The 26,929-nt window shown below is 52.8% G+C and overlaps 2 protein-coding genes across 2 annotated transcripts; both read left to right on the top strand.

Annotated features, from left to right (window-relative positions):
* Positions 1 to 1,292: 1,292 nt before the first annotated feature.
* On the top strand, positions 1,293 to 23,087 carry LOC119929748 (deoxyribonuclease-1-like 1). Its single transcript, XM_038748012.1, has 9 exons — positions 1,293 to 1,326; positions 8,722 to 8,888; positions 10,846 to 10,934; positions 15,550 to 15,639; positions 18,582 to 18,694; positions 19,030 to 19,142; positions 20,468 to 20,625; positions 21,506 to 21,596; positions 22,138 to 23,087. The coding sequence occupies exons 2-9, from the start codon at positions 8,724 to 8,726 to the stop codon at positions 22,258 to 22,260; spliced, it is 942 nt and encodes a 313-aa protein (XP_038603940.1). The 5' UTR covers positions 1,293 to 1,326; positions 8,722 to 8,723; the 3' UTR covers positions 22,261 to 23,087.
* A 335-nt stretch (positions 23,088 to 23,422) lies between these two features.
* Positions 23,423 to 26,389, top strand: LOC119929557 (deoxyribonuclease-1-like). The gene is made up of 9 exons (XM_038747729.1): positions 23,423 to 23,622; positions 23,714 to 23,912; positions 24,034 to 24,152; positions 24,473 to 24,559; positions 25,012 to 25,124; positions 25,290 to 25,402; positions 25,522 to 25,679; positions 25,924 to 26,020; positions 26,315 to 26,389. Exons 1-9 carry the CDS (start codon positions 23,423 to 23,425, stop codon positions 26,387 to 26,389), a joined length of 1,161 nt encoding a protein of 386 aa, XP_038603657.1.
* Positions 26,390 to 26,929: the final 540 nt, after the last annotated feature.

The following is a 26,929-nucleotide window of genomic DNA, read 5'->3' as shown; positions in this document are numbered from 1 at the left end:
CTTACCGTGCTAAGCGCTTAGTACAGTGCTCTGCACATAGTATGCGCTCAATAAATATGATTGATGATGACCTTCCTGCCTCCTATCTTTCCCCGCTCCGGTCACTCATTCAGTCGTATTTATTAATAATAATAACTAAATATGGTATTTGTTAAGCGCTTACTATGTGCCAAGCACTGTTCTAAGCACTGGGGTGGTTACAGTGCTTTGCACATAGTAAGCGCTTAATAAATGCCATTATTATTATTATTACAAGGTGATCAGGTCCCACGGGGGTTCACAGTCTCAATCCCCATTTTACAAATGAAGTAGCTGAGGCTCAGAGAATAATAATAATAATAATAATAATTGGCATTTGTTAAGCGCTTACTATGTGCAAAGCACTGTTCTAAGCGCTGGGGAGGATACAGGGTGATCAGGTTGTCCCACGTGGGGCTCACAGTCTTAATCCCCATTTTACAGATGAGGTAACTGAGGCCAGAGAAGTTAAGTGACTTGCCCAAGATCACACAGCAGACATGTGGCGGAGTCGGGACTCGAACCCATGACCTCTGACTCCAAAGCCCTTGCTCTTTCCACTGAGCCACACTGCTTCGCTAGAAGTGAAGTGACTTGCCAAAGGTCACACAGCAGACAAGTGGCAAAGTCGGGATTAGAACCCACAACCTCTGACTCCCAAACCTACTCAGCCATGCTGCTTCTTGAGCCCTTACTGTGTGCATAGAAGCAGTGTGGCTCAGTGGAAAGAGCACGGGCTTTGGAGCCAGAGGTCATGGGTTCAAATCCCTACTCTGCCCATTGCCAGTTGTGTGACTTTGGGCAAGTCACTTAACCTCTCTGGGCCTCAGTTCCCTCATCTGTAAAATGGGGATGAAGATTGTGAGCACCCCGTTGGACAACCTGATCACCTTGCAACCTCCCCAGCGCTTAGAACAGTCCTTTGCACATTGTAAGCCCTTAATAAATGCTCCCATTATTATTATTACTAAGCGCTCAGCAGTCCATACTTCACCCTGCTGCCTGGATTATTTTTCCACAAAATCATTTAATGTCTTCCAACTCCCCAAGAACCTCAAGTGGTTGCCAGCCCCAGGCCCGGGCCGGCGTGGGCCGGCAGCTGGCAGAGAGGGCAGAGAGGGCGGGGAAGCCGGTTTAAGCGGTGGCTAGCCCCCGCCCCTCCTCCTCCTTCTCCTCCTCCTCCTCTTCCCCCTTCCCAGCCCCCGCCCCGGCCTCGGTCCCCGCCCCAGGCCCGGAGGACCGACCGACCAACCGACCGGCCTGCCTGCCCGCCTGCCCGCCCTCCGTCCCACCCAAGGGCACCCCCAGGTAGGGCCGGGGTCCTGCGGGGAGGACGAGGAGGAGGAGAGAAGAGAGACAGCCCCTACCCCAACCCCTGCCTCAGTTCCTGCCCTGGCCCCTGCCCCAGTCCATGCCCCCTCTCCTGCCCCTAACCCTGTCCCAGCCTGGGCCCCAATTCCTGCCCCTCTCCTGCCCCTCACCCTGTCCCAGCCTGCACCGACTCCTGCCCTGGCCCCTGCCCCAGTCCATGCCCCCCCTCCTGCCCCTAACCCTATCCCAGCCTGGGCCCCAATTCCTGCCCACCTCTCTGCCCCTCACCCTGTCCCAGCCTGCACCGACTCCTGCCCTGGCCCCTGTCCCAGTCCATGCCCCTTCTCCTGCCCCTAACCCTGCCCCATCTCTTGCCCCTCACCCTGTCCCAGCCTGCACCGACTCCTGCCCTGGCCCCTGGCCCAGTCCATGCCCCCTCTCCTGCCCCTAACCCTGTCCCAGCCTGGGCCCCAATTCCTGCCCGTCTCCTGCCCCTCACCCTATCCCAGCCTGCATCAACTCCTGCCCTGGCCCCTGCCTCAGTCCATGCCCCCCTCCTGCCCCTAACCCTGCCCCTCACCCTCTCCCAGCCTGCACCGACTCCTGCCCTGGCCCCTGCCCCAGTCCATGCCCCCTCTCCTGCCCCTAACCCTGCCCCATCTCTTGCCCCTCACCCTGTCCCAGCCTGCACCAACTCCTGCCCTGGCCCCTGGCCCAGTCCATGCCCCCTCTCCTGCCCCTAACCCTGTCCCAGCCTGGGTCCCAATTCCTGCCCATCTCCTGCCTCTCACTCTGTCCCAGCCTGCACCAACTCCTGCCCTGGCCCCTGCCCCAGTCCATGCCCCCTCTCCTGCCCCTAACCCTGCCCCATCTCCTGCCCCTCACCCTCTCCCAGCCTGCACCGACTCCTGCCCTGGCCCCTGCCCCAGTCCATGCCCCCTCTCCTGCCCCTAACCCTGCCCCATCTCCTGCCCCTCACCCTCTCCCAGCCTGCACCAACTCCTGCCCTGGCCACTGCCCCAGTCCATGCCCCCTCTCCTGCCCCTCACCCTATCCTAGCCTGTACCAACTCCTGCCCTGGCCCCTGCCCCAATCCATGCCCCCTCTCCTGCCCCTCACCCTGTCCCAGCCTGCACCGACTCCTGCCCTGGCCCCTGCCCCAGTCCATGCCCCCCCTCCTGCCCCTAACCCTGTCCCAGCCTGGGCCCCAATTCCTGCCCCAGCACATGCCCCATCTCCTGCCCCAACTTCTTCAGTGCTCAGAACAATGCTTGGCACCTAGTAAGTGCTTAACAAATGCCAAAATCCAAAGGAAGTGGCTAAATCCAAAGGAAGTGGCTCAGTGGAAAAGAGCACGGGCTTTGGAGTCAGAGGTCGTGGGTTCAAACCTCGGCTCCGCCAATTGTCAGCTGTGTGACTTTGGGGAAGTCACTTGACTTCTCTGGGCCTCAGTTACCTCATCTGGAAAATGGGGATTAAGACTGTGAGCCCCACGTGGGGCAACCTGATCACTTTGTAACCTCCCTAGCGCTTAGAACAGTGCTTTGCACATAGTAAGTGCTTAATAAATGCCATCATTATTATTATTATTATCACGATTACCCTTGCCCCTCCCCTGGCTCCTGCCTCAGCCCTGCCCCTAACCATGCCCCGTTGTGGCCCGGCCAGCCTGGCAGAGCAGCAGGATCAGATCACCCGGAATGTCCCAGCGGGTGCAGGAAGTCCAGGAAGAGGCTGCCCCTTCCTCCCAAACGGGGCCCACCCAGCCTGCATCCTCAGCCCCCCTGCCCATAGACGGGACGAGAGGACCTTCCCTTACCAACCCCCTTTCAGGGAAAGCAAGGGAGGGAGGGGAGGACACGTTTGCGCCCCAGGGCTTGGTGGGCACCGTTGGCAGAGTGGCTGGCAACTCTGGGCAAAAGACGGGAGAGGCCGTGGGAGTGGCTGAAACTTGCCATTCATTCATTCAGTCAATCAATCAATCAATCAATCGTATTTATTGAGCGCTTACTATGTGCAGAGCACTGTACTAAGCGCTTGGGAAGTACAAATTGGCAACATATAGAGACAGTCCCTACCCAACAGTGGGCTCACAGTCTAAAAGGGGGAGACGGAGAACAAAACCAAACATACTAACAAAATAAAATAAATAGAATAGATATGTACAAGTAAAATAAATAAATAGAGTAATAAATATGTACAAACATATATACATATATACAGGTGCTGTGGGGAAGGGAAGGAGGTAAGATGGGGGGATGGAGAGGGGGACGAGGGGGAAAGGAAGGAAGGGGCTCAGTCTGGGAAGGCCTCCTGGAGGAGGTGAGCTCTCAGCAGGGCCTTGAGCTCTCAGCAGGGCCTTGGATTCAGTCGTATTTATTGAGTGCGTACTGTGTGCAGAGCACTGTATTAAGCGCTTGGGAAAGTAGAGAGAAGCACTGTGGCTCAGTGGAAAGAGCCTGGGCTTGGGAGTCAGAGGTCATGGGTTTGAATCCCGGCTCTGCCACATGCCTGCTGTGTGACCTTGGGCAAGTCACTTCACTTCTCTGAGCCTCAGTTACCTCATCTGTAAAATGGGGATTAAAAATGTGAGCCCCACGTGGGACAACCTGATCACCTTGTATCCCCCCCCACAGCGCTTAGAACAGTTCTTTGCACATAGTAAGTGCTTAACAAATGCCATTATTATTATTATTATTATTAACAGTAAAAGGTGTGTGTCTGTTCCCTGCCCCCATTACTGGGAAGCAGCCAAAGGAGGGGTGAGCAAGGGGCTCCTCCCAAGAACCCCCCCAGGGCTGGCAGAGCAGATCCCTGGAGCCTGAAACCCCAAACTCTGGACTCAATCTTTGGGTAGAAGAGGATCCCCAGCTCAGGATGTGCTCCCCAGCATCATCCCCAGCTTCTGGGGTGCCTGGGGTTGGGTTTAGAAATGTCCCAGCTCTTCTGGGGGTAAACTGACCTCCAGAGGCCTGGGAACCTTCACCCCCCAACTTCCCCAAACCTTCCCAGCCCCTCTTCTCCTCTCTTCCCTTTTCTCTTTCTCTCTTTTTCTCTTCCTCTTCCTCTTTCTCTTCTGTCTCTCACACACACATCATTGTCCCACCCTCTGCATATCTGTGTGTGAATCAGCACACAAATTTACTCAGGCAGGTACACACAGGTACATTTACGGCCACTCACAAACACATCCAGTTCCTAGTACATAGTAAGCGCTTAATAAATACCGTAATTATTAAGTGTGCACACGCACACACATACATACACTCACTCACTGACTCTCTGAGTCCAGGGCAGGTCCCAGTCACATTTTCGACTTCCCTTGCTGTGCCTGCAACGATCTTGCCGCGAAAGAGGAAGCTTGGAACCACATCTCTTTCTCCCTCCCTTCATTTTTCCTTTTCCCACCGTCACCGTGGGGCCTAGTGGAAAAAGCACATGCCTGGGAGCCAGGAAACCTGGGTTCATTCATTCATTCAATCATATTTATTGAGCGCTTACTGTGTGCAGAGCGCTGTACTAAGCGTTTGTTCTAGTCCCTGCCTCCCCACTTGCCTGCTGCATGAGCTTGACTTCAGTTTTCTGGGCCTCACTTTATCTGTAAAATGGGAATGAAATATTTGTTCTCCTTCCTCTTTGACAGGAGCTGCCTGATAGGATTTTCTTGTATCTGTCCCAGCGCTTAATCGATGTTCTTATTATCATCATTTCCTCCCCTGGGGGTCCCAGGAGCAGTGGGGGAGGGAGAGGAGAGGGATACAGACTGAGGGGTTTGGAGTGACTGGTCCAGGCAAGGAGCCCTGCAGCCCCCTGACCTCTCAGGAATGGGCAGCAGCTGTCCTGAAAGAGGGAGCCAGAGGGAGAAACCGAGTCCCAGAATAGCTCTGAGGCGGAGAGACGGAGAGCTGAGGCACAAGGGGACCAGGAAGCCCCAGGAAGAAGCCTCCCCCTCCCTACTCCTACTCACTTGGACCTACTGGATCTCGTGTGGGCAGGGAATATGTCTGTTATAGTGTTATACTGTGTCCCAAGACTTTAGAACAGCGCTCTGCAAATAGTAAGCACTCAATAAATAGGATTGACCGACTGACTGGGAAGTCCAGCTGGTACCCTGCCTGGGGAAGGAAACTCCACAGAGGCGATTACCCCCCCCCCCCCCCCAGCACCCCCCAATCTTCATAGCTTCTATCTGGAGGCCCCAGATAGTTGCTTGGAGACCAGTTAATCATTATCAGGATTACAGCTTTTCTGGGATAGCAGGGATGGGCGTGGGGGGGGGGGGGGCGGTTGAAGGGGCAGGAACTGGGGTGGGGGGGTATCGAGGGAGGGGTTGGGAACTGGGCTAGTCGGTTTATCAGGTGGTTTTTTTAAATGGTACTTGTTAAATGCTTACTATCGTCATCATCATCAATCGTATTTATTGAGCGCTTACAGTGTGCAGAGCACTGTACTAAGCGCTTGGGAAGTACAAGCTGGCAACATACAGAGACAGTCCCTACCCAACAGTGGGCTCACAGTCTAGAAGGGGGAGACAGAGAACAAAACCAAACATACTAACAAAATAAAATAAATAGAATTGATAGTTACAAGTAAAATAGAGTAATAAATATGTACAAACATATATACATATATACACGTGCTGTGGGGAAGGGAAAGAGGTAAGGTGAGGGGGATGGAGAGGGGGATGAGGGGGAGAGGTAGGAAGGGGATCAGTCTGGGAAGGCCTCCTGGAGGAGATGAGGTCTCAGTAGGGCCTTGAAGGGAGGAAGAGAGTGTCTACTAAGCGCTGGGGTAGATAGAAGATAATCTGGTTGGACACAGTCCAAATGGGGCTCAGTCTTCGTTCCTGTTTTACAGATGAGGAAACTGAGGCACAGAGAAGTGAAGTGACTTGCCCAAGGTCACACAGGAGAGACGAGGCAGGGCCGGGATTAGAACCCAGGCCCTTCTGGATTCCAGGCCCATGTTGTATCCATTAGGCCAGGCTGCTTCTCAGTTATTGCACAGTGGGTCTGGGGACTGGGTTGATGAGGGTGGAGGGGAGTCTGGGTTCCTGTCTCTCCCTCTTCCTGGTTAGTTGTAGTAGCAGTAGTAATAATAATAATGATAAAGTATTTGTTAAACTCTTATTGGGGTGGATACAAGGAAATAGGGTTGGACACAGTCCCTGTCCCGCCTAGGGCTCATAGTCTGAATCCCCATTTTACAGGTGAGGTAACTGAGGCACAGAGAAATAAAGTGATTTGCCCAATTCCACACAGCAGGCAAGTGGTGCAGCCAGGATTAGAACCCATGACCTTCTGACTCCCAGAACTGTGCTCTATTCACTATTCCATTTTGCTAGTAATAGTAGTAGGATGGTATTTGTCAAGCCCTTACTATGTGTCAAACTCTGTTCTAAACCTAGGGTAAATACAAGCTAATCAGGTCCCACATGGGACTCACAGTCAAAGTAAATCCCCATTTTCCAGTTGAGGAAACTGAGGCACAGAGAAGTTAAGTGAGTTGCCCAAGGCCACACTTGAAACAATTAGCAGATTTGGGATTAGAACCCAGGTCCTCTGAATCCCAGCCCTGTGCTCTTTCCACTAGGCAGGGCTGCTTCTCTAAGTAATGAATGCTATCTATTGAGTGCCCCTTGAGTGCAATACACTGTACTGAGCGCTGGGGAAAGTCCAGCCGACGATACGCGCTCCCCGCCATCTGGGAGCTTATTTTCTGATGGGGCCCTCCTTCCTCACACTCCCAGGGAATCAATCGGCCAATCAATCAGTAGTATTTATTGAGTGCTTACTGTGTGCAGAACGCTGTACTAAGGGCTTGGGAGAACACAGTATAGCAGAGTTGGGAGACGCGTTCCCTGCCCACAGTGAGCTTACAGTCGGAAGGATCAACCTGGAGAAAGTGAGACAGGGCCACGAAGAACCAAATCAATCAATCAGTCAATCAATCATATTTATTGAGCGCTTACTGTGTGCAGAGCACTGTACTAAGCGCTTGGGAAGTACAAATTGGCAATACATAGAGACAGTCCCTACCCAACAGTGGGCTCACAGTCTAAAAGGGGGAGACAGAGAACAGAACCAAACATACTAACAAAATAAAATAAATAGGATAGAAATGTACAAGCAAAATAAATAAATAAATAAATAAATAGAGTAATAAATATGTACTATTTTGTACAAATCCAGGGGTCTGTCTCCTCCCCCCCGCCTCCATACCCTAGACACCGCGTCTCTCTAGGCATCTTGGAGGAAGCTTCTTCCCCTCTTAATAATCAATCAATCGTATTTATTGAGCGCTTCCTGTGTGCAGAGCACCGTACTAAGCGCTTGGGAAGTACAAGTTGGCAACATATAGAGACAGTCCCTACCCAACAGTGGGCTCTGATGGCATTTGTTAAGCACATACTATGTGCAAAGCACTGTTCTAAGCGCTGGGGAGGTTACAAGGTGATCAGGTTGTCCCACAGGGGGCTCACAGTTTTAAGCCCCATTTTCCAGATGAGGTAACTGAGGGCCAGAGGAGTGAAGTGACGTGCCCAAAGTCACACAGCTGACAGTTGGCGGAGCTGGGACTTGAACCCATGACCCTTGGACTCCAAAGCCCGGGGTCGTACATATTTATTACTCTATTTTACTTGTACATATCTATTCTATTTATTTTATTTTGTTAATATGTTTGGTTTTGTTGTCTGTCTCCCCCTTCTAGACTGTGAGCACGTTGTTGGGTAGGGACCGTCTCTAGATGTTGCCAACTTGGACTTCCCAAACGCTTAGTCCAGTGCTCTGCACACAGTAAGCGCTCAATAAATACGATTGATTTCCACGGAGCCACGCTGCTTCTCTTCCAGGACTAGGGTTTGGTCCTTCCAGAGGCTTCTCCTCATCCCACACCTCCGTGGGACCCTCGGCCCGGTCCCTGCCTCCCCCTGGGCCCCAGAGAGCCGGACTGGCCCCGGGCTGAACAGCTGGCCTTTCCCTGGCCACCCTGCCTCTGCTGGACACCAAGCTGAGCCCAGACCAGTTAGAGAAGCAGCATTTTCGAACACAGGCCTGGGATTCAGAAGGTTATGAGTTCTAATTCCGGCTCTGCCACTTGTCTGCTGTGTGCCCTTGGGCAAGGCGCTTCATTTCTCTGTGCCTCGGTTACCTCTTCTGCGAAATGGGGGTCGGGACCGTGAGCCCCACGTGGGACAGGGACTGTGTCCAACCCGATTAGCTTGTATTCACCCCAGCGCGTAGTACGGTGCCTGGCACACAGTAAGCAATGAACAAATGCCATAATAATAATTATTATTGGTCTGCCCCTGTTCTGGGGAGGGCTATCAAGTCAAGGGGTGGAGGGTGGGTGGAAATTGTTCTGGCCCCTCATGTCCTCTGTGGCCAGCAGCTATGCACCTCCTGGGCCCCTTCCCGCTCCTGCTCCTGCTACTGCTCCAGACAGGGCCAGCCTCTTCCTCCTCCTCCTCCTCCTCCTTCCGTATCTGTGCCTTCAACATCCAGCGCCTGACCCTCGCTAAGGTGGCCAAGGTCAGCATCTTGGACGTCCTGGTCAAGGTGAGTCTGGCCACGGGGCAGGGGGACCCTGGGAATTGACCGAGGAGAGCGAGGGGATGGCAGCCTCCCCAAACCCTGCATGGAAGAATCCCACAGGACCAGGCCCCAGCACATCCAGCCCCAGTGGGCAGCGGGAGGGCACGGATGCCGGCTTCTGGAAGCGGCCGCCTACAAACCCTGACAGACTGGGGAACCATCTCTGACAGGTCGGGGAGGGCCCAGGGAGGACCGGGAGACAGGGAGGCTGGCCCAGTGGTGGGTGGTGGGAGCAGCGTGGCTCAGTGGAAAGAGCATGGGCTTTGGAGCCAGAGGTCATGGGTTCAACTCCCAGCTCTGCCAATTGTCAGCTGGGTGACTTCAGGCAAGTCACTTAACCTCTCTGCTGCTAATCTCCTCACCGTGCCTCGTTCTCGCCTGTCCCGCCATCGACCCCGGGCCTGGAATGTCCTCCCTCTGCCCATCCGCCAAGCTAGCTCTTTTCCTCCCTTCAAGGCCCTACTGAGAGCTCACCTCCTCCAGGAGGCCTTCCCAGATTGAGCCCCTTCCTTCCTCTCCCCCTCGTCCCCCTCTCCATCCCCCCATCTTACCTCCTTCCCTTCCCCACAGCACCTGTATATATGGATATAGGTTTGTACATATTTATTACTCTATTTATTTTACTTGTACATATCTATTCTATTTATTTTATTTTGTTAGTATGATTGGTTTTGTTCTCGTCTCCCTCTTTTAGACTGTGAGCCCACTGTTGGGTAGGGACCGTCTCTATATGTTGCCAACTTGTACTTCCCAAGCGCTTAGTTCAGTGCTCTGCACACAGTAAGCGCTCAATAAATACGATTGATTGATTGATTCTCTGTGCCTCAGCTACCTCATCTGTAAAATGGGGAGTAAGACTGTGAGCACCCCCCCGTGGGACAACCTGATCACCTTGTAACCACCCCAGCGCTTAGGACAGTGCTTTGCACATAGTAGGCACTTAATAAATGCCGTCATTATTATTATTATTATGGGAAGCTCCCTCCTTGCGGCCTAAAGGTGCCAGGTCCTTTGGGTCTGAGGGATTACAGGGGGAAGGGTGGATGCAGAAACCAGTCTTTTACACAGAGGGCCAGATCGGTGGCCATGGGGACGGACGATCCGCCAACAGCAGGAGCCAAGTCCGCTAGAAAATTCCTAGTTGAAACCAGCTCCCGGGACCCTTGGGCCAGGCCATCCAAGCGCTCCCTTTGTTCTTTCCCCCTCCCAGCCCCATAGCACTAACGCACATATTTGTAATTTATTTGTATCAATAAATTGTCTCCCCTCCATCTAGACTGTAAACTCACTGTGGGTAGGGAATTCTAATCCCGGCTCTGCCACTTGTCTGCTTTGTGATCTTGGACAAGTCACTTCACTTCGCTGTGCCTCAGCTACCTCATCTGTAAAATCAATCAATCGTATTTATTGAGCGCTTACTGTGTGCGGAGCACTGGACTCAGCGCTTGGGAAGTACAAGTTGGCAACATATAGATTAAAATGGGGATTAAGCTACGCTCTGCACATAGCGCTCAATAAATACGATTGATGATGATTAAGACTGTGAGCCCCATGTGGGACAGGGACTGTGTCCAACCGGATTAGTTTGTATCTACCTCGGGGTTTAGAACAGTGCTTGACACATAGTAAGCGCTTAACAAATACTATTATTATTGCCCAGTGGCATTCACAGAGAGGAAACAATGGGGCCTAGTGGATAATGTGTATAAAGCTTGGCCTAGTGGTTAAAGCACAGCTCATTGTGGGTAGGGAATGTGTCTGTTCATTGTTGTATTTTACTCTCCTAAGTGCTTAATACAGTGCTCAGCACACAGTAAGCGCTCCATAAATATGATTGAAGGAATGAATGAATGAACGAGTGAGTGCCCGCCGGTTTCAGGGGTGACGGCAGCCCTCTCACCCCTGTGTCCCTGCCCTCCAGATCCTGGCGCGCTGTGACATCACCGTGCTGCAAGAGGTGATCGATACATCGGGAGACACCATCCCCCTCCTGCTCAGAGACCTCAACAAGTGAGTTGGGGCAGTGCCCACCCGAAGAAGGTGGGCTGCCCCGTGCCCGGACTCGGCCCCCTGCGGCCTCCCCAAACCTACCCTGCCACCCCCCTGTTCATTCATTCATTCAATCGTATTTATTGAGCGCTTACTGTGTGCAGAGCACTGTACTAAGCACTTCGGAAGTCAGCAACACCTAGAGACGGTCCCTACCCAACAACGGGCTCACAGTCTAGAAGGGGGAGAGAGACAACAAAACATGTGGACAGGTGTCAAGTCATCAGAATAAATAGAAGTAAAGCTGGATGCACAACATGAACAAAATAAATAAAATAGTAAATATGTACAAGTAAAATAAATAGAGTCATAAATCTGTACAAACATATACAGGGGCTGTGGGGAGGGGAAGGAGGTAGGGCGGGGGGGATTCATTCATTCATTCAATCGTATTTATTGAGCACTTACCGTGTGCTCAGCACTGTACTAAGCGCTTCGGAAGTACAAGTCGGCAACATCTAGGGATGGTTCCTACCCAACAACGGGCTCCCAGTCTAGAAGCGGGGAGACAGACAACAAAACAAAACATATGGGCAGGTGTCATCAGAATAAATAGAAGTAAAGCTGGATGCACAACATTAACAAAATAAATAAAATAGTAAATATGTACAAGTAAAATAAATAGAGTAATAAATCTGTACAAACATATATACAGGGGCTGTGGGGAGGGGAAGGAGGTAGGGCGGGGGGGATTCATTCATTCATTCAATCGTATTTATTGAGCACTTACCGTGTGCTCAGCACTGTACTAAGCGCTTCGGAAGTACAAGTCGGCAACATCTAGGGATGGTTCCTACCCAACAACGGGCTCCCAGTCTAGAAGCGGGGAGACAGACAACAAAACAAAACATATGGGCAGGTGTCATCAGAATAAATAGAAGTAAAGCTGGATGCACAACATTAACAAAATAAATAAAATAGTAAATATGTACAAGTAAAATAAATAGAGTAATAAATCTGTACAAACATATATACAGGGGCTGTGGGGAGGGGAAGGAGGTAGGGCGGGGGGGATTCATTCATTCATTCAATCGTATTTATTGAGCACTTACCGTGTGCTCAGCACTGTACTAAGCGCTTCGGAAGTACAAGTCGGCAACATCTAGGGACGGTCCCTACCCAACAACGGGCTCCCAGTCTAGAAGGGGGGAGACAGACAACAAAACAAAACATGTGGGCAGGTGTCATCAGAATAAATAGAAGTAAAGCTGGATGCACAACATTAACAAAATAAATAAAATAGTAAATATGTACAAGTAAAATAAATAGAGTAATAAATCTGTACAAACATATATACAGGGGCTGTGGGGAGGGGAAGGAGGTAGGGCGGGGGGGGATTCATTCATTCATTCAATCGTATTTATTGAGCACTTACCGTGTGCTCAGCACTGTACTAAGCGCTTCGGAAGTACAAGTCGGCAACATCTAGGGATGGTTCCTACCCAACAACGGGCTCCCAGTCTAGAAGCGGGGAGACAGACAACAAAACAAAACATATGGGCAGGTGTCATCAGAATAAATAGAAGTAAAGCTGGATGCACAACATTAACAAAATAAATAAAATAGTAAATATGTACAAGTAAAATAAATAGAGTAATAAATCTGTACAAACATATATACAGGGGCTGTGGGGAGGGGAAGGAGGTAGGGCGGGGGGGATTCATTCATTCATTCAATCGTATTTATTGAGCACTTACCGTGTGCTCAGCACTGTACTAAGCGCTTCGGAAGTACAAGTCGGCAACATCTAGGGACGGTCCCTACCCAACAACGGGCTCCCAGTCTAGAAGGGGGGAGACAGACAACAAAACAAAACATGTGGGCAGGTGTCATCAGAATAAATAGAAGTAAAGCTGGATGCACAACATTAACAAAATAAATAAAATAGTAAATATGTACAAGATACCCTGGGACCTTCAGTCTGTCAGTCAACCATATTTATCCGTCTCTGACGATAAGAAGTCCGACACCTATCAGCAAGATAGATAAGGGTAAAAGGGAATGGTCCACTGACCTGTCGTAACCAAACGTCGGAAGTTAAACGGGATGTACAAGTGCTCGTTCTGAGCGCTTTTCGTAAGGGGGAGTTGGAAGAAGCCGTGAGGAAAGTGTTGACTAAGCAAGACATGGAATTGATAGGACCTCTCTGAATTCATTCAGAATTAAGTGCAATTTCATCATCTGCCTTCTATTTTTAAGAAAAAGTTGACTGATTCCCTCGTGTTATTGGATGCGACTTCACCTTAAACTATCTGCACTAATCTAAACATTAGCGTGTCAGGTGTACAATTGAACTGGCTGTTTTCTCTCCAGGTGTAGTTCTGGTTTCCATTTTTTATCCCATGAATCTAAAACTTCGGACCATCTAGTTACATTATTTCAGTATCTGAATGTGAAAATATTTTAAATCGCTTATGTTCTGCATTCTTGGGAGGTCTGAAGGGGGTAGTGAAGTGGAAGTTAAGGAATTTCAGATATGAATTGTCTTATGAAAGCTTCCTCCAAGCCAGCCTTACTCATTTCCCTCATTTAGGGAAATTTAGGGAAATCCCCCTTTTAGACTGTGAGCCCACTGTTGGGTAGGGACTGTCTCTACATGTTGCCAACTTGTACTTCCCAAGCGCTTAGTACAGTGCTCTGCACACAGTAAGCGCTCAATAAATACGATTGATGATGATGATGATGCATAACACTGAACTAAGCGCTTGGGAGAGTACAATATCTCCCCTCTGGGTGCTAGACTCCCTAGTTCTCTAGACCGTAAACTCACTGTGGGCAGGGAATGCGTCTGCTAATTCTTATGTAGTGTACTCTCCCAAGCGCTTAGTACTATTTTGCACATAGTAAGTGCTCAATTCATACCATTGATTCTTTAGCCTCACCCTCCCAAGCTCTCCCTTCTGCCACGGGTCCCCAGCCCCCACCCCCGTGCCCCTTTTGTGCCAGTTCAGCCAGGCAGAGATGCCACGGAGCAGGGTGACCATCCTGTTACATCCCAAGTGGGATAGACGAACAACCCGAGGAGTTTGGACCATTGTGGGCTCAGGGCAGAGCCAGTGGCAGGAGCTGAGGAATGGAGGTGGTGGGGGACCAGGGGAGTGTGGCCTAGTGACAAAGGAACAGGCCTGGGAAACGGAAGACCTGGGTTCTAATCACTCAAGCCATTCATTCATTCAATCGTATTTATTGAGCGCTTACTGTGTGCAGAGCACTGTACCAAGCGCTTGGGAAATACAAGTTGGTAACATATAGAGACGGTCCCTACCCAACAAGGGGCTCACAGTCTAGAAGATGGCATTTATTGAATTCTTACTGGGTGCAGAGCACTGCCCTAAGCTCTTGGGAGACTACAATAAAACAAAGTTCGTTCATTCATTCAGTCGTATTTATTGAGCACTTACTGTGTGCAAAGCACTGTCTAAAACGCTTGGGAGAGAACAATACAATTAGGGGAAGCAGCGTGGCTCAGTGGAAAGAGCCCAGGCTTTGGAGTCAGAGGTCGTGGGTTCAAATCCCGGCTCCGCCACTTGTCAGCTGTGTGTCGTTGGGCAAGTCACTTCACTTCTCTGGGCCTCAGTTCCCTCATCTGTAAAATGGGGATGAAGACTGTGAGCCCCTCGTGGGACAACCTGATTACCTTGTACCTACCCCAGCGCTTAGAACAGTGCTTTGCACATAGTAAGCGCTTAACAAATACCAACATTATTATTATTATTATTATTATTATTAATACAACAATAAACAGACACGTTCCCTGCCCACAATGAGCTGAAAGTCTAGAGGAATCCCAGCTCTGCCACTTGTTTACTGTGCGACTCTGGGCAGGTCGCTTAGCTTCTCTGTAAAATAGGGATTCGGTACCTGTCTCGGCCTCCTGTAGGTCAGGGACTGCATTCATTCATTCATTCCACTGTATTTATTGAGTGCTTACCGTGTGCAGAGCACTGTATTAAGCGCTTGGGAAGCACAAATCGGCAACCTGTAGAGACAGTCGCTGCCCAACAACGGGCTCACAGACTAGGAGGGGGAGACACAGCAAAACAGAACAAGCAGACAGGCGTCAATACCATCAAAATAAATAGAATTATAGCTGTATACACATTATTAATAAAATAGAGTAATAAATATGTAAAGATATACACACAGGTGCTGTGGGGAGGGGAAGGGGATGGAGGAAGGAGAGGAAAAACGGGGGGCTCAGCCTGGGAAGGCCTCCTGGAGGAGGTGAGCTGTCAGTTGGGGGAAGCAGGCAGACCCCGGCCGACTTTGTGCCATTCATTCATTCATTCAATCGTATTTATTGAGCGCTGTGTGCAGAGCACTGTACTAAGCGCTTGGGAAGTACAAGTTGGCAACATATAGAGACGGTCCCTACCCAACAGTGGGCTCACAGCCTAGAACAGGGCTTCGCACCGCGGGCAATCCCCCGCCCTGGCACCGGCCGGGCACTCACCGGGTCCAACCAACCTGATTACCCGGCATCTACCCCAGCGCTTAGACAGTGCTTGACCGAAGCGCTAACTAAATACCACAAGTCTTACGCTCTTCCTCGCCTTTCGGTCTCCTCGGCTTCCAGCGTTCACAAGGACTCCGGCCCGTACAGCTCCCTGAGCAGCCCGCAGCTGGGCCGCAGCACCTACATGGAGAAATACGTCTTCATCTACCGGTAGGTACGTGGGGCTCGCCAGGCTGCAGGGCCTACTGGAAAGAGCAAAGGCCTGGGAGTTGGAGGGCCTCGGTTTCCATCCCACCTCTGCCAAACGTTTGCTGTGTGACCTTGGGCCAGTCACTTCACTTCTCTGTGCCTCAGTTCTCCTGTTCTCCCTCCTACTTAGGCCGTGAGCCTCATGCGGGGCAGGGACTGTGTTCAACCTAATTCATGTAGAGAAGCGGTGCGGCCTAATAATAATAATAATGATGATGGCATTTATTCATTCATTCATTCATTCATTCAATCGTATTTATTGAGCGCTTACTGTGTGCAGAGCACTGTACTAAGCGCTTGGGAAGTACAAGTTGGCAACATATAGAGACAGTCCCTACCCAACAGCGGGCTCACAGTCTAGTAGGGGGAGACAGACAACAAAACTCAACATATTAACAAAATAAAATAAATCGAATAAATACGTACAAATAAACTAAATAAATAGAGTAATGAATATGTACAAACATATATGCATATATACAGGTGCTGTGGGGAGGGGAAGGAGGAAAGCCGGGAGGGATGGAGAGGGGGGAGGAGGGGGAGAGGAAAGAGGGGGCTCAGTCTCGGAAGGCCTCCTGGAGGAGGTGAGCTCTCAGTAGGGCTTTGAAGGGAGGAAGAGAGCTAGCTTGGCAGATGTGTGGAGGGAGGGCATTCCAGGCCGGGGGAGGACATGGGCCCGGGGTAGACAGCGGGACAGGTGAGAATGATTATTAACATTATTATTTTAATAATTATTTTAGTAGTAATGATGGTATGTTTTAAGCGCTTAGTATGTGCAAAGCACTATTCTAAGTGCTGGGGAGGTTACAAGGTGATCGGGTTGTCCCACGGGGGGCTAACAGTCTTAATTCCCATTTTACAGATAAGGGAACCGAGGCCCAGAGAGGTGCAGTGACTTGCCCAAAGTCACCCTGCTGACAATTGGCTGAGCCGGGATTTGAACCCATAGCCCCTGACTCTGAAGCCCGTGGCCTTTCCACTGAGCCATGCTGCTTCTCTCTCCACCCCTCCTCCTCCGATGGGGTTTTGGGAATCGAACAGTCTGGCTTGCCAGGGTGATGCCGGTTTGGAAATCATCATCAATCGTATTTATTGAGCGCTTACTATGTGCAGAGCACTGTACTAAGCGCCTGGGAAGCACAAATTGGCAACACATAGAGACAGTCTATGTTCAAAGCACTGTTCTAAGCACTGGACTAGTGGAAAGAGCTCAGGCTTGGGAGTCAGATGAACCTGGGTTCTAGTCCCGGCTCTGCCACTTGTCTGCTGTGAGACCCTGGGCAAGTCACTTCTCTTCTCTGTCAAATGGGGATTAAGACTATGAGCCCTATTTGGGATAGGGAATGTGTCCAACCCAATTATCTTGAATTTACCCCAGTGCTTAGAACAGCACCTGGTGCATAGTAAGTGCTGAACAGATACCATTATTATTATTATTGTATCTATCCCAGTGCTCTGAACAGTTTTTGACACACAGTAAGCACTTAAGCAGCGTGGCGTAGTGGAAAGAGCACAGGCTTGGAAGTCACAGGTCATAAGAATAATAATAATAATGGCATTTATTAAGCGCTTCCTATGTGCAAAGCACTGTTCTAAGCGCTGGGGAGGTTACAAGGTGATCAGGCTGTCCCACTGGGGGCTCACAGTCTTCATCCCCATTTTACAGATGAGGTCACTGAGGCCCAGAGAAGTGAAGTGACTTGCCCAAAGTCACACAGCTGACAATTGGCGGAACCGGGATATGAACCCACGACCTCTGACTCCAAAGCCCGGGCTCTTTCCCCTGAGCCACGCTGCTTCTCCAGCCATGCTGCTTCTCCAGGTCATGGGTTCTAATCCCAGCTCTGCCACTTCTCAGCTGTGTGACTTTGGGCGAGTCACTTCACTTCTCCGTGCCTCAGTTCCCTCATCTGTAAAATGGGGATTAAGGCTGTGAGCCCCACGAGGGACAATCCAATTGCCATGTATCTACCTGCGCTTAGAACAGTGCTCAGCACGTAGTAAGCATTTAACAAATACTATTATTATTATTATTAACAAATACCATTATTATTATTGTACCTAACCCAGTGCTTTGAACGGTGTTTGACATATAGTAAGCACTTAACAAATACCTAAGCCCTGCCTGGGGCCGACGTATAGCTGAGCTCCCTGTCCAGGCTGGACTTCGGCCGATGACCATCAGATACCACGGGCCCAGTTGCCAATGGGGTCACAGCTATTTTCCAGAGGGGGGAGGGCGAGGGAACAGCAGCACCTCTGGCCCGAACTATTAGCCCCGCTCTTTTAGAGTTGACACTCTTCCTCCCTTCAAGGCCCTGCTGAGAGCTCACCTCCTCCAGGAGGCCTTCCCAGACTGAGCCCCTTCCTTCCTCTCCCCCTCGTCCCCCTCTCCATCCCCCCATCTTACCTCCTTCCCTTCCCCACAGCACCTGTATATATGTATATATGTTTGTACATATTTATTACTCTATTTTACTTGTACATATCTATTCTATTTATTTTACTTCGTTAGTATGTTTAGTTTTGTTCTCTGTCTCCCCCTTTTAGACTGTGAGCCCACTGTTGGGTAGGGACTGTATATGTTGCCAATTTGTACTTCCCAAGCGCTTAGTACAGTGCTCTGCACATAGTAAGCGCTCAATAAATACGATTGATGATGATGATGATGACACAAGGGTGTCACCAATCCCCTGAAGCCTCGCCCTTGAAGGGTCCTCCTAAAGGGCCCGTCTCCTCCAGCGGAGTGTAAACTCCTCCAGCACGGGCCTCGTGCATCTGTTGTAGCTTTCCCCAGTGCTTTGCGCCCGGTCAATTCCTTTACTCCTCCTCCTCCTAGGTGGATTGACTCTGTCCCCTCCCTTTCCTCCTCCCCTCCCACCCTTCTCCACCTTCTGAGCCAGGTCGGACAGGACCAAGGTGCTGGACTCTTACGTGTACCAGGATGAACAGCCAGGAAAGCCGGACGTCTTTGCCCGGGAGCCCTTCATTGCCGTTTTTTCTCTGCCCAACAAAGGTGTGCGGGTAGGGAAGCTGGGAGCGGGGAAAAATTCCAAGACTAGGGAGGGGCTGGGGCTGAAGAGAATCTTCCCTTTTCTACACAACACTCACTGCCCCCGTCTCACCGCCCTGGCTTCTGAGGCCCTTGATTTGGGATGAGTGAAAGTAGGGCCTATGGGTCAGGACACCTGGGTCTGGTCCTGGAGCAACCTTCTTCCCAGCTGGCATCCCAGCCCCCGGATTTTCCTGCCTTTCTGTTCCCCTCTCCTCCCTTTCTCCCTGGCCTCTCCCCCTCCCCATCGGTTTCCCCCTCGCTCCCCTCAGCCTCAACCCTTTCCTCGCCCCAACCAGTTCTCCCGTCCTTGGTGTTGGTGCCGCTGCACACGGCGCCCAAGAATGCTGGGGCCGAGATCAACGCCCTGTACGATGTCTTCCTCAATGTCACCCGGCAGAAGGACACAGAGGTCAGAGTGGGTCTCGGGAGAGGTGGGAAGATGGAGGGGCAGAGGGAGCTGGGTGGGAAACAGCGTGGGGGATTCTGGGACTCGAACTGCAGGGGGTGAGAGGAGAGGGGATTGATTGATTGATTAGGTCAAAATAATAATATTAGTGCCTATGGTATTTGTTAAGTGCTTACTATGTGACGAGCACTGTACTAAGCACTGGGGTAGATAAAAGATCGTCAGGTTGGACACCAGTTGGCCATCTTGGAAAGGGAAATGCAAGCTCGCTTTGGGATGGATCCTTGATCGGGTGATCTCTTCCAACCGGACAGCTGCACCCACCTGTGAGGATTCTCTGAGTGTCTCCTGCAACTGCCCCCCACATCCTCCCTGAATGCTCAAACCCCATCTCTATTCCTGTAAGCCAGCTTCTCCTCTGCTCTCCCCACCCAGCCTTCTCTTCTTTAGACCGTGAGCCCACTGTTGGGTAGGGACTGTCTCTATATGTCGCCAACTTGTACTTCCCAAGTGCTTAGTACAGTGCTCTGCACACAGTAAGCGCTCAATAAATATGATTGATTGATTGATTCTCCCCCCCACCCCTCCCCTCTGACCCCAGAGAGGTCTCCCCTTATCCCTCCTCTCCCCTTCCCCCTACCCCTCAACTCCTCCTCTCCCCTCTTCTCCTATTTCCTAGCCCCCTCCCCACAACTCCTTTCTCCCATCACTATCATCACTAGTCCCGCTGTGGATCCAGCGGAAAGAGCACCAGCCTGGAAATCGGGAGAGCTGGGTTCTAGCCCTGCTCGGTTCGGGCTGTAGCTGGCAATCGTGGGCCAAGACCACACTGGTCATCAGCATCATCAGTGAGAGTTTACTATGTGCAGAGCAGTGTACTTAGCACTTGGGAGAGTACCGTGCAACAGAGTTGGTAGACACATTTCCTGTCCACAATGGGCTTATGGTCTAGAGGAGACTGATGGGGACCAGGGAGCGTATGCAGTGCTGTAACCAACTCCTCCATTTAGGTTCCTGGACCTGACGTCTCAGAAATGGGGTCCATCCTTCAATTCTGATGGGAAACATCAACTCCATCTCCTTCCCAGTAATCTCCTCCTCCTCCTCTCTCCTCCCAGCTCACTGTGGGTTGGGAACGTGTCCACCAACTCTGTTGTATTGTACTCTCCCAAGAGCTTAGTACAGTGCTGTGCACACTGTAAGTGCTCAGTGATCGATTGCTGGCCCCCAGGGTCCGGTCGGGTCCTAACCTCTGATCTGGGCCGGGCTCCGGCCCCTCTCCGTGACCCGGACGAGGCTCCGACCTTGACCCCAGCCTCCTCCCCCAGGACATAATGTTGCTTGGAGATTTCAATGCTGACTGCAAGTTCCTGACCAAGAAGCAGCAGGAGGAGCTGCTGCTGAGAACGACGCCCGGGTTCCACTGGCTCATTCCCGACGGGGTGGACACCACCGTGCGCCAGAGCACGCACTGCACCTACGACAGGTCAGCCCACGTCCGCACCAAGCCCGCTCCCTCCTCGCCCCCCCATCAGACCCCTTCACCTGCCCCCTCCATTAAACCCCATCACTTCCACCCACATCAGACCCCTTCACCTGCCCCCTCCACTAAACTCCCCAGTAACAATTATGGTACTCGTTAAGCGCTTTCTATGTGCCAAGCACTGTTCTAAGCGCTGGGGTACATACAAGGTAATCGGGGTGGACACATGGGGCTCCCACTCTTAATCGCCATTTTACAGATGAGGTAACTGAAGCACAGAGAAGTGAAGTGACTTACCCAAGGTCACACAGCAGATATGTGGCAGAGCCACTAGTAGAACCCAGGTCCTTCTTACTCCCAGGCCCCTGCTCTATCTACTAAGCCATGCTACCCAACGCCCCCCCCATCCATCAGACCCCTCACCTTCCAAACACCCCCGTCAAAACCATCCCTGCCCCCACTGACCCCTTAACCAGCTCCAAACCCCAGCTCCTCGAAGGCTGAGGTGCTGTCTGGTAACCACTGTTCTCTCCCAATCACTTAGTACAGGGCTCTTCGCCAAGTTAGTGTTCAAAATATACCACTAATTGATTGGCTGGCTGAGGAACAGGGTTATGGCAGGGGGGCTTGGGGGGTGACCAGAACCCGATGACTTAGCCCCTGTGATGGGGAGTGGCTGAGTGTCAGCCACAGTCTAGTCCTGTTGCCCCTCCCAGACCCCCGCCACTTTGAAAGGGCTCAGCACCCCCACAACTGGAGCCCTCTAAGGAAGTGAAGGATCTCGGTTCCTTGGCCGGGAAGTTCCCCCCAAGGGATTGGGAGCGATCAGCCACCCCAGTGACGGTGACCGCATCTCCCTCCCTCCCCTGCTTCCCGCTCCAAGGATCCTGGTGTACGGAGAGAACTGCTTCAGCCAAGTTCAGAGGGCTTCACCCTTCAACTTCCCCGAGTGGCTCGGGCTCACCGAGGCGCAGGTAGGGGCCGGGACAGGAAGAGAGGTGGGAAGGGCCACAAAGGGAGGCTGATCGTTCCTGCCGTCTGCGCCGGCTCAACCTGGGACCGCAGGGGCCGAGGGAGTGGGGGGATGGACATTTTGGTTGCTGAATCTGTAAGACTAGAGATCACCTGCCCGTTACCCTCAGTTCCACCAGGCCCTCACTCCTGTCCTGCTTACTGCTGGCTCCCCCAGGTCAAACAGGAGAACTTGGGGGTCAGCGGACAGACCTCGAGGCCGTTAAAGAATCAGAAAACGTGAGGGACAGCTCAAGGACCTGGGCTTGTTGAGTCTAGAGACGAAGACCTGAGGGGAGATGGTAGGCCTCTCACAGGTCTTGAACCGGACAGAGGACGCTCATTCTGGGAGGAGAGAAGAAATAGAAGTTGCAGCTGGAGGGCTGGAGGTTATATGGAAGAACTTCCTGACCCGGAGGGTGGGTTAAAGCTAAAATGGGGAGACAGTGGAGGGTCCAGGCTCCCCACTTACCTGCCTCCCACTCTCCCTGCTTGACTTCGCAGGCCCTGGAGATTAGTGACCACTACCCAGTGGAGGTGGAGCTGAACAGAGCCGGTGGGAGGCAGTGGGACCTCAGCCCGGGCATCCTGCTGCTCCCGCTCCTTCTGCTGTACCTCTCCGTTTGACGATTCCCATCGGGTCTGCTCCGCCTGTGGTCCCAGGCCCCGAGGCCACTCACTGACACCCCCAATGGGCCCACCCACACCCGCTCAGGATTCCTCTGTACTCAAGGACCCACTATTTCTCCCTTTAGACAAACAGCCCTGTGTGTGAGGCGGGAACTCTGTCCAAACTGGTTGTTTTGTATAGTAAGCACTTAACAAGAACCCTAATTATTACCCCAGGAGCCCCATTCTCTGCAGTTAAGGTGGGGAAGGAGCCTCTGAGAGTCAAACTCCTTTCCTTCTCTGACCTGTTTCTCCTATATTTATTCATTCAGTCGTATTTTTTGAGCACTTACTGTGTTCAGAGCACTGTACTAAGTGCTTATTGCCAGTCCCGTGAGAGGGAAAGGAAGAGGGCAAGGCTGTCAGGGCCCCCAGCGACTAGGAAGCTGGGGAATAAGCACTGACCCCTTTCCAGCTCTGGAGTTGAGAGTCCTCCACCTCCCACCCCAAGTCCCCTGCAGCCTCAGGGGTGTGGGGGCCTTCTCCTCTGCTCCTTAGCCACGGAACCATGCCAACCGATGATCGCTCACCAGAGACTGGATGTTAGAACAATGTGTGCCGCGGCCTGGTCCCGGCTCTGTCCCTGCCTCCGCTGTGGCTGGATGCTGGAGGTTGGATCAGATGGACAGGAGAGCGGGGAGAAGAGGTCCCCTTGCCAACAGCTCTCCCAGCCCGCTGGGCCGGGGAAGGGGAAGCATCCTGGGGACAGCTGTCCGGACACGGGACCGGGGAGCCATCTGCCAGGAACCTGGTCTCTGGGCACGTTGCTCTGACCAGAAATAAACAAGGACTTCCATGTCTGTTTCTGGTGTGTTTACCTCATCTCCCCCTTTCTCAACCGCCCCCACTCCACATTGTTTCACTTTCCTCTGAGCGGGCCTGAAGCTGGAGTCCCTCTCCCTTGTCCCTGAATGCTTCCCAGAAGCACAGCCAGGTTAGGGAACTGCTCTTCTCCCCTTGGCCCCCACCAAGGATCCCCCCCACCCCCCGCCCCCCATTTGTCTTTCGAGTGCTGGTCAACCCCTGCAGAAAAAGCTAGGCAGAGCTGGGGGTGGGAGTCTGGGCCTCACTGATACCCCCCCCACCCCCACATACCCACACACACTGGATTACCACCACAATGACTGGGCTTCCAGTCGCTACTGTTGCTGACTGTGCAGTAGCCCAGCCCAGGGATGAGACAGCTGCCCATCCCAGGCCCACTCCACTCTGCCTCCTGTTCTGCCACCGGGTGCCGGAGGGGAATCCTCCGGCCCCCTGCTCTCCTGACCCTAACAGACCTATAAACTTCCGCGGTGCTGCGGTAGCACCGGGTCCACGGTGAGTCACAGCCAGGCTGGGGAGGTCTGGAAAATGGCTCTCCCGGCCCCTCCCCCAGAGGTGCCGCTCTGATGCCCCTCTTGCCACCCAGCTCTTCCCTGCAGGTCTGGGCCCCGAGTGGCACGATGGCCCCACGGTCCCAACGGGCACCTCTCAGGGGTGCTCTGCTGCTCCTGCTGTGTGGACACCTAGCCCCGCTCGCCGGCCCCCTGCGCATCTGCGCCTTCAACGTCCAGAGCTTCGGGGAAGCCAAGGCAGGCCGGCCACGGGTCATGGGGGTGCTGGTCAAGGTGAGACCTCCCTCTCCCTCTCCCCCAGGGTGGCTCCGAGGGCACCGAGCTTGGCTTGTCCGGCCAGCAAGGGAGTAGGCGGTACAGTGGGGACGTCTAGGTCTATGGCTTGGGGACCCAGGAGGCCAACCAGAGTCCAATCTGCGCACAGGTTGTGGCCCGTTGTGACATCTGCGTGGTCCAAGAAGTGCGGGATGCCAAGGGGGAGGCTATTCCTGCCCTGGTCAGGCAACTAAACAGGTACCGGGAGTAGGGGCAGGGCCTGGATGCCCTTCCCACTCCAGACCAGCTCCTGCTTTGGGAGGGGGCGAGTCAGGTCTCCCCCGCTTCTCCCAGGACTGACCTGACAGCAGGGAATCCCTCGGAGCTGGCAGAGGGTGATGGGTTGTGAGGAAAGGATCCTAAGGCGAGCCTGGGGTCAGTGACTCCTGGAAGAAAGGAGAGGAAAGGGGATTCTGGTGGTCGGATGAGGAAGGTCTGAGGGAAGGGAGCTGGGGTTGAGGGGCCGGAGCGGCACCGGGGAGCAGGATTGGGGGTTGCAGCCGTGTTCTCCTGGCTAGGCATGACCCAGCTCACCACTATGCCCACCTGGAGAGTGGCAGATTGGGTCACGGCAGCTACAAGGAGCAGAACGTCTTCATCTACAGGTAAGGCTCCCGACCCCCCATCTAGCCTGACACTCCCCTTCCTTACCTTTTTGTCTTTCCCCCGGCTCCTGGCTCCATGGCCAGAGTCCTTCCTTTAAAGGTTTGGGGGTGAGGAGAGCAGGAGCGAGCTATCCAATCCTAAACCCAGTGCTTAGAACAGTGCTTGGCCCATAGTATGTGCTTAACAAATATTATCATTATTAAAAGCCCAACAACACTAGGGGAGTACTTAGGTGGGAAGAAGAAGGGCTGGGGGGCTGGAGGCGGGCCTTGCCTTTTTTTTTATGGTATTTATTAAGCACTTACATGTGCCAGGCACTAGGACCCTGAATTCTTCCGCTTCCCACTGCATTAACAAGTGGGATGGCAACTGAAGGGCATCCCCTGGGATTCCCTGGGGAGGATGGATCTGGGGGTCAGGTGGGGAGCTGACTGCGGGCACCCCTCACCAGGGCAGACGTGGTGACAGTCGTGGACTGGTACCAGTACCCGGAGCCCAGCCCGGAGCAGCCAGCTGCTTTTACCCGCCAGCCTTTCATCGTCCGCTTCCACTCACCAACAACAGGTGCCCACCCCCAAGAAGCATGGGGTACTGGACCATCTTCCAGAGCCCGGCCCAGGGAGGTGGGCAAGTCTCCCCTCTGAGGTTACACTCCTGGGTGGGCGTGATTCCTCCTCTTTGTCCCATCCTCCCAGAGCCTGAGGGAGTACGCATTCTGCCCCCCTCCAGCCATCCAGGATTTTGTGCTGGTTTCCCACCACACCTGCCCCAGGAATGCCCCCAGGGAGATAGACCAGCTGTACCACGTGTTCCAGGAGGTCAAACGGCACTGGAGGGTGGAGGTAATTGCAGTGGAGCTGGGGCAATGGATCAGGCCCCCTCCCCACTTTAGGAGCAGGATGCTGCTCCCCCCACTTAGGTACCTCTTCCGCATGGCCACCATCCCTCTGCCCTCCCCTAGGACATCATGCTACTGGGGGATCTGAATGCAGCCTGTGCTTACATGCCCCTCAGGGCCTGGCCGGGCATCAAGCTGCACAGCCACCGTGGCTTTCACTGGCTCATCGGGGATGACCAAGACACCACTGTCAGCTCCAAGACCCACTGTGCCTATGACAGGTGGGTGGGTGAGCCCCACAGCTGAAGGGGTGGGGTCCTTGAACACGAGGAGCTTGCCTAAACTGGGCTAATTGCTACTGTCACTTCTGCCAGACTAGATTCTGGCAGAAAGGAGGGAGTATCTGAGCCCTCAGCCCTACCCCAGCTCAGACAGCTGCTCACTCTTGGGCCCTGGACCCACTGAAGGGTTGCCTGAGAAAAGCTTTTTTTCCTTTCTTTGCCCATTCCTCTTCCTGCTCCCCAGGATAGTGGTGCATGGGGAGGCCCTCCTGCGGGCCATAGTCCCTGGCTCAGCCAAACCGTACAACTTCAAGAAGCAACTGGGCCTGTCAGAGGAAGAGGTAAGAGTGGCTGTACAGTCAGATCGCTCATCAGCCTGGTGGCTCTTCTCTCTGCACCTAACCCAACCACCAGCAAGGTTTGGGACTGAATGGCACGCACCCATCCAGAGCCTGGGGCTTTTAAGGCAGGTGAGCGGGCAGTTTCAGGAACCACAGGTGCCACTGAAGAGGGGTCATATGCTAAGGTTTGGGGTGGGCTGGATCAGATTTCTCTGCATCTCACCTTGAAGTCCCCTGCACGGAGTGACAGGCTGAAGAAGAGGGATCCTCAGGCCCCTCTCCTCTCCATTTCAGGCTCTTGAAGTCAGCGACCACTACCCTGTGGAGGTACTGCTGAGAGCCGCAGGCCACAAGCACCAGGAGTTTTGAGTCCCCTCGCCCCCAGACCACACCTTCGCCCTCCGAAGTAAAAAAGCACCTCAGTCCGCTAAGAGCCCCTTTGAGCCGGGGGAACCCAGGAGGACCAGAGTGACCACGGCAAGACCCTTGACCCTTTCAAGACATTGGTGCTTGTATACTTCACAGAGCAAGTCAGTCCTATGGGGAAAATCTGCTTCCTCTGGGACCAGTCAATCCTCTTTTCCTCTCCCAGTGAGCTCCTCTGCCATGCAAAATGCTTGAGAAGCAGCAGTACCTAGGGGATAGAGCACAGGACTGGCAGTCAGGAGACTTGGATTCTAATTCTGGCTCTGCTGTGTGACCACGGGCACCCCTCTGTGCCTTAGTTTCTTCTGCAAAACAGGGGCAAAATATCTGGCCTCCCTTCCTGTTCACTGTGACCCTCACAAGGGACTAGTGCTGGATCTGACTATCCTGTATCTACCTGGACACTCTGCAAGCAATGAACACACCCCACAGGTTAGCAACAAGATTGAGTCCATTCATCAGTGGAAGGCAGCCCTCCCTTTC

This window comes from Tachyglossus aculeatus, chromosome 6, assembly GCF_015852505.1.
Source record: "Tachyglossus aculeatus isolate mTacAcu1 chromosome 6, mTacAcu1.pri, whole genome shotgun sequence".
Taxonomy (NCBI): Eukaryota; Metazoa; Chordata; class Mammalia; order Monotremata; family Tachyglossidae; genus Tachyglossus; species Tachyglossus aculeatus.
This window is presented reverse-complemented; position numbering and strand designations above follow the sequence as displayed.